Source organism: Ctenocephalides felis, unplaced genomic scaffold (assembly GCF_003426905.1).
Source record: "Ctenocephalides felis isolate EL2017-DRISC unplaced genomic scaffold, ASM342690v1 CF-g0.4_SCAFFOLD_03573, whole genome shotgun sequence".
Taxonomy (NCBI): Eukaryota; Metazoa; Arthropoda; class Insecta; order Siphonaptera; family Pulicidae; genus Ctenocephalides; species Ctenocephalides felis.
In genome coordinates, this window is record NW_020539727.1 from 19,853,850 (window position 1) to 19,867,027 (window position 13,178).

At 29.2% G+C, this 13,178-nt stretch overlaps 1 protein-coding gene across 1 annotated transcript in view; it reads right to left on the reverse strand.

Annotated features, from left to right (window-relative positions):
* LOC113389722 (lachesin-like) overlaps window positions 1-6,999 on the reverse strand; it is a 12,574-nt gene extending 5,575 nt beyond the window's left edge. The window contains exons 1-4 of the mRNA XM_026626736.1: window positions 6,927-6,999; window positions 6,698-6,804; window positions 3,771-3,978; window positions 1,299-1,460 (exon numbers count right to left, since the gene is read on the reverse strand). Coding sequence (XP_026482521.1) covers window positions 1,299-1,460; window positions 3,771-3,978; window positions 6,698-6,804; window positions 6,927-6,999 — 550 coding nt within the window. The remainder of the gene's footprint in view (window positions 1-1,298; window positions 1,461-3,770; window positions 3,979-6,697; window positions 6,805-6,926) is intronic.
* Between the last annotated feature and the right edge of the window lie 6,179 nt (window positions 7,000-13,178).

Here is a 13,178-nt window from a genome sequence, read left to right on the forward strand (position 1 = left end):
TCCGTCTTGCTAACAAATTGAAGCCATACTTTATATTTGTTTTATTTATCAAGCCCTGCACATTGTTTGATCTATGAATCATTTGCTTTTTTATGTGAACGTTAATGCAATGATCATCATCAATATTACGAGGTAATAAATTAACCATATTATCAACCTAGGTGAAATTAACCTTCAGATACAGTATCTAGTTTAGGTAGATAATTTGAAGGTGAAAATACAAACCCGTTAAATTTACACAAAATGGGAATTTTACCCGAATTTAATATCTTTCGACAAGTTTGACATCCAATTTGATTATTTAATCAATATTCAAAAAACACCATTAAGAATTTGTTTTTGAGCATCATTTGATATTTCTAAGTCACTTTGAAGCCAAAGTCGATCACATACAAAACATACATAGCCAAAGCTATCATTTCTTACGCAGCGCAGATTTTTCCTTTGTTTCATTATTTATTTGCGATCATTTGCACTACAATTATTTTATGGGGGGACGCGATAAAATATTCTTTTGATCCTGACATTTTTATTAACTCACGAATTATACTGCTAACCCATGTCGCGCCTAAAGAAGTTTTACTTCAAAAATGTTTAGAGACTGCGAGCTAAATACAAAACTCAAGTGAAAGTCGACACATTTTGTTTTGTTTTTGACATATGATTTGACATTTGATGTATTTTTGTTTTGCTCGCAGACTATATCGAATAATTGCGATTGCTGCGCTTACTAGCGTCGTAGTCTTCAACTTCACGTTGGCGTTTTCGTTGCATTTGTACGGATTCACACCCGTGTCGCGCCTAAAGAAGTTTTACTTCAAAAACACACGTATTATTAAACTTGCAAAAATAATTTCATCTTCATGTGATAAATTTATTACCCTGTGTCAACTTTTTCTAGGTGCGAATTCAGATATCAAAAGATATGGGGAAGTGGTTAGGGTTGTGGAGGGTTCACCGTAATTCCATATATCATCTGGGGTAATCTGAGTTGTCATATGATAAATGTTGGAGATCATTTATTCCCATACTGTCACATCATGGTAGAGGAGGAATGAGAATTGCTTATTCATGGCAGTTTTTTTTATGGATGAGAGAGGGATGACAGGTTTATTAAAATGGGGGATGGATCCAAAAACTATGCCAAAAGTAAAGGACTGTGGGAGATGGTGGAAATAATTTTATTTTCATTAACACTTTGTGCAAGGATTTGTTGCCTGGAACTTTCTTTTGTCTTGTTTGATTTTTCTGACTTTTGTGGATGAGACAATTGCAACAAATGTGTTTTTTTCTTTTACCTTTTTTGCGTCGATCCACAGTAAATCCTTGTCCATCCTCTCGTCTCCACATCAATTTAGGAGCAGGAAAACCATCAGCCTTGCAAGTTAGAGTGATGTTCTGGTTTTCTCGAACTGCAACCGCAGACTGCGTGCTGTTTTCATCCAAAATATTTGGAGGTACTGGGGAATAATTGATAATTAGTAAAATAGATAGATAAAGCACGATTAGAGACTGATCTAATTCTAAGGATTGTGTAAGGAATAGGTCATGGGCTGATGAGTTCTCAGGATTTGCGCAAAATTTTGGTGAAATTAGTTAAAATGGAGCCTAGATAAGATATTATTATTGATATGATGCTGCATAAAATAGGAATTGTCATGTATAAACTCAATGATGAATTCACCACCATTCATTTTATCTTTTTTACAAAAAATTGGACTTGTTCTAGTTGACATTTTTTTGGATGCACAATGACATTTTATATGATTTTTAACTTCCCGTAGGGTAGTTATAGTAATGGGCCAAAAATCGAAAATTATTTAAAAATAGTTCTGATGACAATAAAAAATTGTAATTTGAGTATGTTAATCTCTAATGTATCCATTATGACAGAAAATTATAAAATTGCTGAATTTTTAAATTTAATAGAAGATATATATAATATTTTTATGGCACCAATATCTATTAAGACTATAAATACTATATTGTTGATTTTTACGTTTAATAGAAAATATTTATATTTCTATGGTACTCTGGGCAATGGGATGAGAACTGCGCGATGAGCTTATGTTGGTTTTAGTCGTGATAAAAGTTTGAAAAATATTTAGAAATAGTTTTGATGACATAGAACTTGTAATTTAAGAATTTTAATCTCTAATATATCTATTATGACTGTCAATACTAAAATTGCTGAATTTTTACATGTATAGAAGAATATTTTTTTATGGGACTAGTGCGCCATGAGCTTAATATTGCTTTTAGTTGGCGCCTGATGACAAAAGTTTGAAAAATATTTAAAAATAGTTTCTGATGCAATAGAAACTTGTAATTTAAAATTTTAATCTCTAATATATCTATTATGACTATCGATACTAAAATTGCTGAATTTTACATGTAATAGAATATTTATATTTTTATGGGACTAGTGCGCCATGAGCTTAATATTGCTTTTAGTTGGCGCGCTGATGACAAAAGTTTGAAATATTTAAAAATAGTTCTGATGACAATAGAAACTTGTAATTTAAGATTTTAATCTCTAATATATCTATTATGACTATCGATACTAAAATTGCTGAATTTTTACATGTAATAGAAGATATTTATATTTTTATGGGACAGTGCGCCATGAGCTTAATATTGCTTTTAGTTGGCGCGCTGATGACAAAGTTTGAAAAATATTTAAAAATAGTTCTGATGACAATAGAAACTTGTATTTAAGAATTTTAATCTCTAATATATCTATTATGACTATCGATACTAAATTGCTGAATTTTTACATGTAATAGAAGATATTTATATTTTTATGGGACTAGTGCGCCATGAGCTTAATATTGCTTTTAGTTGGCGCGCTGATGACAAAAGTTTGAAAAATATTTAAAAATAGTTTTGATGACAATAGAACTTGTAATTTAAGAATTTTAATCTCTAATATATCTATTATGACTGTCAATACTAAAATTGCTGAATTTTTACATGTAATAGAAGATATTTATATTTTTATGGGACTAGTGCGCCATGAGCTTAATATTGCTTTTAGTTGGCGCGCTGATGACAAAAGTTTGAAAATATTTAAAAATAGTTCTGATGACAATAGAAACTTGTAATTTAAGAATTTTAATCTCTAATATATCTATTATGACTATCGATACTAAAATTGCTGAATTTTTACATGTAATAGAAGATATTTATATTTTTATGGGACTAGTGCGCCATGAGCTTAATATTGCTTTTAGTTGGCGCGCCGATGACAAAAGTTTAAAAAATATTTAAAAATATTTCTGATTGTAGTATAAAGCTGTAATTTAAGTATGTTAGTCTTGAATATCTCTATTATGATAGCAAATACAAAAATTTGGGAATTTTAATTTTTCACTTACCAGTTCGTCCAAGTTGTTAGAATCCGTCATGAAAAACGTGAAAATGCCGCCGCTAGCTAAGCACAATACAAGTGAAGATGTCGCACAGAATTATTTGCAAATGCGTTTAGACTGTTACAATACGGGAGCACTTTTTCAATTTTGTGCAACTATTTTTTTTTTTTTTATTGAATTTGAAATGAAATGACGATTGGAGATAAATTGATTTATGATTTAATTTGATTTGCTCAGATATAACAAGATAGTAAAAATAATGAAAGTTACAGTATTTGTAATAATATATTTGAAAACGTTTGAAATTTCTCAAATATTTCATCACGGTACGGGATGTTCCGGCAATTTGCCTTAAGGCACGATGCCATACACCACTAGTTTTTTTTTTAATCATCTTACCGACTACTTGCAAGTATCCAACTTGACTCAGCATAGGATTTGTATTGACTTGGCACATATAATATCCTCTGTCCTCCTGTTGCGCCTGGCTAACATGCAATAACCAGGTGTTGGCATTGTCGTAAGAAACGCTGAAACGTGGTAGACGTGAAATGACGTGACGATGGATCGTCAAGATCATTTGACGATCTATGTGGATCCAGGCAACCTGGGAATAGATAATAGTAAATGGTAATTGATAAACTTTATTAGTTACTAGCTGACCCGGCAAACGTTGTTTTGCTAAATATGGTATATTCTAAACCATTTCTAGAGAATCAAAAATATTAATACTTTAAGTGCATAAGGATGTGTTGTTTGAATGCTATTATATACAATGATGAGGTATTATAAAAACAATAAACCCCATTAGTTTGTCTATATTTTGTCAATACAATCAAACTGCAAGTTTTATACACTTTCTATAGAAAACATCGTATAATCCAATCCGAGTCTTTTTTGGTCTTTCGACTTATTGATTACGTTTCAAGTTATTCAGATTCTTTTTGGATTCTGGATTTTGTGTATAATTGTAAATAATACAACTGAGCTTATACAAAATTTTCAAATTTTTGCGAGGAGAGATAAAAAATTAAGTATTTCTTCTTTGACCTGCTTTTTGAAAAGTTTCAAGTTATATTCGATGAATTAAAAAAATTTAATAAAAAGTATATATGTAGAGCAGGGCGAGACACAAAGGTCCAATTTGACTTTGAGCAAATATAAACTATATTGTGAAAACCATAACAATTATATCACAACAAATAAGACATATCAAACGAATAAGACCTATCTGACTACGTTCAGTAAACTGACTGTGCTTGTTTGATGTCTTCCAAAAATTTGTTATCAAGACCTTTTTATCCTATATGCGGGGTAACTTGTAAGGTGTAATTTTAAAGGTATTTTACAAAATAATTACATTTTTAACTAATGCTAAAACTACCAACGGAAGAAAATACTTTTATTATGGATTTTCAAATATTACCGTTTATCTCCCCCATTTCAAAGATTATCGTTTTCAAATCAAGTTTGTAACTGGCTATACATTTTTTTCCCTCTACTTTCAAATATTGTTGTTAAACAATGCTTGACTTTACTGATTTTTGACACATCGGTGGTGGACCTTTTTAACCCCGGACCTTTATATATTACTATCTATTCTTCGATAGATAAATTCTGGAAAATTATAACTGGGAAAATGTTATTCGATAAAATGTCTATTTGATCGATACCAAATTTAGGTTCTGAATTTAAATAAGATAAATAAAAAATAATATGACCTAGAAAATGTTTTATAAATACCAATAAGTATATAATTATACAAATGAGATCTTTCAGAGCACTGTGTTTGAGAAAAATATGCCAAAAAGTGCATTTTCATATTAACATATCAAAAAAGTTTATATTTTGAGTCTCTAGTAACACTTGCGGCCTGTTTACTAACGTTTTTGTATATAAATAAAACTACAAACAAAACTACTTACTACAAATTTATCATAAATAAATAATATTCGCGTAAAACATCCTATTAAACGTAATTGAACATCATCTGTCAAAAGCGTTTGACATTTCACGAAATTGCCACCGTCCATTGTTTTATTTATATTACGCTTCTACAAAAATTTTCAAATTAAAAATGTAAAGTTTCTACGCGGATTTGAAATAATTTCTCACCTTTTAGACTTTCTCTGGATTGGCACGAATTTTTCAAGACTAAGACTGGCCAAATCGATTCAGCCGTTTTCGAGTTTTATTCGGACATTTGAAAGAGAGCTCCATTTTTATATATAAGATATATAAGTTTATTAAGGGGGTTATTTTTTTTTTACAAAAAATGCAAGGTATTTGTTTTTGTTTTTCTCGAATGTATTTGTCATAGAGACATGCGGTTTTTTTTAAACAAAAATTACAAAATTATAGAATATTACGAAATTTTCTTTTTCTTTTTTTTCGCTGTCATTTTTTATCCAGGGGTCGTCAAAGTCGGCCTTGCAAAATCGATCTAATTTGCGGTGCCACAGATAAATCCGTTGCGCATCGCCCGAAACAAAGAAAAAAAAACTACGACTTATAGTTTTTTTTAACTTGTGGCACCGCATTGAAAAAAGTCATTTTGAGAAAAACGTATTTAAAGTTTTTAATATAATGTACTAAATACACAATTTAATTTAATGTACTAAATACACCATGGTGTTCAAAGATGCTGACACATTAAAAGGTCATGTGCATGAGGTATTATAATGAAAAAGAGAGCAGCTGGCATGCAATAGCTCGCGGAGCGATGAAAAAAACGGTTTCAGAGGATCATAGATATGGGGATATATAAATCTATAACTTCGTCAAAAAAATAGATATTGAGATGATTTCTAAGGTTTTGAGCTTTCATAATATCAAAAAATCTCAAAATCGGAAAAAAATAAATAAAAAAAGAACAACCCCCTTAAAGTCGATTTATTCAAAACTTTTATATTGGAGTATATAAAAGTGGTCTCTAGGAAATATTGTAAATTTTATCTAGTTTCACCCTGTCTAACTGAAAAGGAATAAAACCACATAAATGTCCCGAATCATCTATTCATTACTAAATAAGTTTTGAATGAAACGACTTTGAATTCGATATTTCATTCTTTAGCACAATAATTAGAAAAATTGTGACATTTTTTTGGTTTTAGTCAAATAACTTTATGCACTCCGATATAAAAGTTTTACATAAAACGACTTTGAATTCCATATTTCATCAACAAATTAGATTACCAATCTTGTATTTTGTCTTTGTTTAATTAACTCCAAAAACACATTTCACTCTGTATATTTGCAATTACAATCCCATTGTCTTCGCACCTTTGTCGGTTTGATAAATGCACCAAAAGTAACCATTTAATTACCTTATAAGCTCCTAAATTCTCGACGACGCAGGGTAAGTTGGCATCGCGCCCGACTGCTACCGTGACATTCGGAATCGGTTCTGTGAATCGGGGTTCATCTGTTACAACTGCAAAATGAAATTTGGTCAGATTTGATTAGGTGGTCATTGTTAATTGGAAATGGATGATAAAGAAATATTTATATATATTCAACTACTAAATTGCAAATTGGCATCAGTTGCATTAGTACCATATTTGGGTAGATGCTGCTTGACGTAGATGGAGATTCCATCAAGTTTGTGTCTTTGGCGACTTTTGGACATTGTGCATATTTCTTGTTTTTTTTTTGTACAAGACAAACAGGTTTTGAATTTTACAAAATGCTCATACGGTTCCTGAGATATCGTCTGGTTTATATTTTAATTTATTTTGTTATAATTTAATTAAATATATTACAAAAATTATATATCATTCGAAATCTGATAAAATTATCTACAAATCTATACATAACGTTTAAAAACTTTTCAAACAAAATTAAATAAGGAAAATACATGAAATTTAAAGTTTTGGTATCTAGATGGATTTTATCGGTTACATTTTTTTATAATGTTGTTGACATTTTGTCTAAGTTCCCATATATTATTATATATCGTTGAAAAGTTTATAAAATTGTTCATAAATCTGTATATAACAATTTTTTAATGTTGGAACAAAATTATATAAAAATAATTCCTCAAACATTAAAATTAATTAAATTAAATTTACGTAAGGCATATTGTTTTAGCTTCAACGATTTGGTTTATATTTTAATTTATTTTGTTATAATTTAATAAAATATATTATAAATATTATATATCATTAGAGAGCTAATAAAATTATCTATAATTACTTATATAAGGTTGTCAAATATCTCCCTTCCGCCTTTTTGTATTATAAACCAATAGTAAAAAAGCGGAAGGGAGATATTTGACAACCTAATATAAATTGCAAAAATTCATAGAACAAAATTCATTGGAAAATAACTTTCCCAGAATGTTACTTCACTATTTTGGAAGCATTTGATGCCCTGGGAGCAAAAAAATCGAGAACTATATTAAGGACCACCCGTTACAAAATGTTATAACTAAATTCTTGTTACATGAATCACCTTATATATTTTGCGATATTTATATAATAATAATAATTATAATTTATAATTATATGAACAATCTTATTATCGGGTGCCAGTATATGGTTTATTTTGAAATGTTTTATGAAAGTATAAGAATTTATCGAGGTTTCTTTGAACTATAACTAATTGTGCAATTTATTATATTATATATATATATATATCTATATATGAAGCATTTTATAAAATTGCGTCTTATTTAAAATTAATTGGTCTTTAAGCAAATTAACCACAAATTTTATTTCTTATTTAGCTTTAAATTTTGAAGATCATTCATAATTTTTGGGGGAAAAATTGTACTTTGCTATAAATGTATATTTATATATAATTTAAAAAGTACATTTATTATGACCTTATCAGAATGCTAAAAAAATTAGGCGATATCAGTTATTAATTAATTTGATTCTAGGAAGAAGTAAGATTTTAGGAAAATCCAATAGCAAAGGCGAGAAAATATTGCAACATATTGCATTTTACCATAATTTGAACGAGCGCAAAAAATATTAATTTCAGTAAATTTTACATTTGTAATTATAGATAATTTTATCAGCTTTCTAATGATATATAATATTTATAATATTTTTTATTAAATTATAATAAAATATAAAATATAAATCAAAGCGTTTGAAGCTATAACAATATGGACGCCTTACGTAGATTTGATTTAATTAATTTTAAAGTTTGAGGAATTATTTGCATATAATTTTGTTCTAACATTTAAAAATTGTTATATACAGATTTATAAACGATTTTATATACTTTTCAATAATATATAATAATATATAACAAAATCTCAACAGAATAGTGCTAAATAAAAAAAAATGTAACCGATAAAATCCACCTAGATACATAAACTTTAAATTTTACATATTTTTTTCATTGACTTCCCAAAGGAGAAGATTGTTTTCATCAAAAAAAACGATTCTCTAATTTTATGTTTTCTCGACGTTTCAAGCCATTCTGAATCGAATGAGGCCAAATTTGGAAAAAGTATCTGTGTGTGTGTTTGTGAACAGATTTTTTACCGTAAATCGACGTTTTCTCGAAAACGGCTGGGCCGATTTCAAAAATTTAAAAGTCATTTGATGTATCTCGATGAGGACTATTGTTTATCATTTTTGCGTGACGATCAGCTAAGCCGTTTCTTTGTAAATAGCAGGAAAGTGAAAAATGGTTTGTCCACATTTTAGCCCACAATTCTGAAAGATATTTATTGGGAATCGTGCTTATCAGTTTTTGGTAGAGATCTCTTGTAATGAAGTGTTAAAAAAAAATTCGACGATTTTTATTATTATTTTTTTGGCGGTGGACACTAGGGTTTGTCGGTTTTCAAAAACCGGTTTTAAAAACCGGTTTTTTGGCGAAAATTATAGAATTCTAAAACCGGTTTTTTAGTGATAAAATTCGGTTTTCACTGTATACATGGAAAATGACAAATATAGTCAAATATAAAAGATGAAAGCATTTTGATTCTTGAAATCATATCATTTCTTTAGCATTTGATATCTTATCAGTCTGCAACAGTTTCCAGAAAAGCTTTGTATATAATAATTTAGATTTTTATACCAGTGTATACATTAATTTAAATCAGCGTGACTTCTTCTTGAAGAAGTAACTTCCTCTACTCAAACTTAAAAAAAAGAGTTTTAAACCCTAGAAACCACAATTGAAGAAAAAAAAACTTGGAATTATTATATCAGACTTCAAAAACAATTAAGCATAATTTGGTCGCAAGTATGAGAGTATTTTCTATTTTGAGAGAAAATTTTGTGAGTAAACAAAGGACACGTCTATGTAGAAATTCGATAGACGTTCTCAGTTTTTTGAAATCGTATTTTATTAAACAAAAAAACAATTAGAATTAAATAAAATTACTCGGAACAGACAATACCCGAGTTTTAAACTTAATTGCTTTTAAAACTAAAATTTATATTAAAAAGTATGTATCAAAATGTATCTAATATTTCTTTATTTATTTTTTTTTATTGATTTTTCATTTTTTTTGTACTAAAGTTTGTCAGTTTTGTGCGACAATCTGCCAAGCCGTTTCTTTGTAATTTGAAAAAAAGTGTTAAACTTTTCGTCGACATTTAAGTTCAAACTACCGATCTCGATTTTAAAAAATCAAAAACTGTTCGAAAGATATTAGTTGGGAATAATACTAATTAGTTTTAGGTGAAAATCTACCGAGCCGTTTTCTTGTAATTAACTGTTGAAAAAAAAATTTAGGCCGATTTTTATGGAACTTTTTTTGCCGATATAAATCATGGTCTTGTATAATAGAACTTACTGAATTATTACGGCTTTACGACAAGTAGTTTAATTTTAAAAATTCATCAAAGTTTGAGAAAATGAGTAGTTTTTTTTGACGTTTGTTAAAATTAAAATTAGACGATTCATTTGGTGTAACGATAGAGTACTTTGTCTTAATGAACATACAAATCACTAGAGTCCAACGGAAACTGGTTTAATTATAAAAATCATTGATTTGTGAAAATTTGCTGTTAGAAAATACTCCGAGTTAACGTGTTCGCTCATTTTCAATTATGTGTAATGAATCCACTCGGAATACTTTTAATGACTCATAAATTAATTTATATTTTATTGATCAAGTCGATTATTTACACATATCGGGAAGTTGTATGTAACTTGCCTCAAGGCTAAATACCAATACCAACTAGTTTTTAAATGAGTCAATTTCCTTACCTTGATTTATGATGGTGATGATATGGAGCAGGAATGACAGTCCATAACTTTTTCTACCAAAGGCCATTTTGAAACATGCTACAAGGCGTAGCTTGCTGCAAAAGAAAAACAAAAAATATTAAAAACTAGTGTTGTATGGCACCGTCCATTTTTTCTGAGGTATGCCAAAATGTTTAGAAACCTTCAAAACGTCGAGAAAAACAAAAAAATTCATTTTCGATTTTCGGCCCATTACTATAACTACCCTACGGGAAGTTAATAAAAAAAATGTGTACTATTAAATAAACGATCAACTAAGAATGTGCTGAACTTCCTGCTGATGACACACATACAGTTCCAAAACGTGCAAAATAATATTAAAATCATTTCCAGACAGTCTGCCCCAAATATCTGTTTCAAGTATCCAAAAAGCATCCCCAAAAATTCATCTCCACCTCATTCTAATGTCTTTAAATAAGAGATGCGTCTTCGTCTCTTACTATCTATCATTTGAAAATATTCAGCTGCTCCATTGCTCCATTTCTTCTATTGCTCCACCGCACTCGAAATAATGACGACCATAAAAACGGACATAAAAATGAAATATACATAAAAAACGACGACGTGTGCCCTCGGAAAAAATTCCCACTTTTTACACTAATAATTGTAGACAGGTATTTGTAATGGACACCACACATTTGTAATGGATCGTAAAAGATAGAGGGAGACACTGCTGAAACATAAACTGACTGATTTGTTTTTAACTTCCCGTTTGCTTTTAATGGTAAAAAAATTATTACATCTTTTTTTTTATTTTACATAAAATATTTTTGTAATTTTGGATTAAAAATTCAAACTGCTGGGCTGTATGGCATCATGCCTTAAGGCAAATTGCTGGAACTTCCCGTACCGTAACGAAATGTTCGAGGAATATTGAATGTTTTCAAATAGATTATTATAAATATTGTAACATTGTCTAATATTTATAAGAATTATATAAACTGAATTGCAAAGTTGAAATTATTTGTTTAAAATATATTAGAACTATAGTCAGAATTAAAAGTAAAATCTGAATTATTTTCGATATACAAAAAAAAATTTTTTTGAAAAAAAAAATTGAAAAAAAATTTTTTTTTCCAAAATCAATTATTTTATTTAGACAAGTAGAAAGTTCTTTGAATCATTTAAATCGGACGCTTAGTTCTCTCAAAAACTGCCATTTTGTACACATTTAGCTCCGTATCTTCGAAATGGCTGGGCCTGCCTTTGCCAAAAACTAATAAACACTTCTGCCAATCATTACTAATTGAATGTGTTTTAGATCATTCAAATCTGATACTCCATTCTCTCAAAAACTCGATTTCTATTTTCTGCACTCTTTGCTCCGTATCTCCGAAACGGCTGGACCTGCCTTTGCCAAAAACGCATCAGCTCTTTTCCCTATCAATAGGAATCGAATGTTTTTTGAACCATTCAAATCGGTTGATCTGTGCGCCCGAAAACGTGACTGGAAATTTGTATCCATACATACATACATACACACACACACACATCCATTTTTTCTGAAGTATGCCAAAATGTTCAGAAACCTTCAAAACGTCGAGAAATGTAAAAATTTTCGATTTCGATTTTTGGACGATTGCAATAACTTACCCGACGGAAAGTTAAAAAAATACCCAGGCTAAGCACAGTCTAAGCGCCACTCTAGTGCAAATGTTTACTCAAGAGCGTTTAGACTGTTTATGTACTGGCTGGAGCACTTTTACAATTTTGTGAAAACTATTGAAAAATGTGAAAATGCCGCCAAGCCAAGCACAGTATAAGTGAAAATGTCGCACAGAATTATTTGCAAATGCGTTTAGACTTGTGACTATACGGAAGCACTTTTTCAATTTTGTGCAAATTAGGCAACTATTTTTTTTGAAATTGAATTCGAAATGTATAGACGATTGTTAAAGTTCTGGAGATAAATCGATTTATGATTTACATTTGATTTGCTCGGATATAACAAGATAGCAAAAATAATGGAAGTTACAGTATTTGTAATAATATATTTGAAAACGTTTAAAATTTCTCGAATATTTCATTTCGGTACGGGAAGTTCCGGCTATTTGCCTTAAGGCACGATGCCATACACCACTAGTTTCATTTTATCTTCATCCTATTTATTATATTTTTCCAAAAACTGATTTAATATTCTCGACAGAAAACTTTTAAATGAAAAGACTTCGTTTTAATGACGTCCGAAAGAAAGTTTTTCGAACAAACAAAAGTCTCGACCGGAATTTTCTCCGGCAGGTTTCTCCATTTATTATTTAGAGAAAAAAGAGGTGAAACAAAATAATTCGTCTAAAGTAAACAAATTATCAGTAAATATTACATGAATTAGTAATTAGATTAATCTTGATATAATTATTATTTCATTAATGACTTTTGGAATTAAAAGAATACATGAAAAGCAACTTGAAAAGAATACTTGAAAAAATTGATAAAAAATACAAGATAAATGTTACATTTTTTTCATAATTTTATATATGACTTTATTTATTTGTTGATGGATTTAATTAATAACAATTAAATAAAACTAAAATTTGTTAATCAGAGAAGTTAAATATAATAAATAAAAAATTATTATTAATTTATAAATCC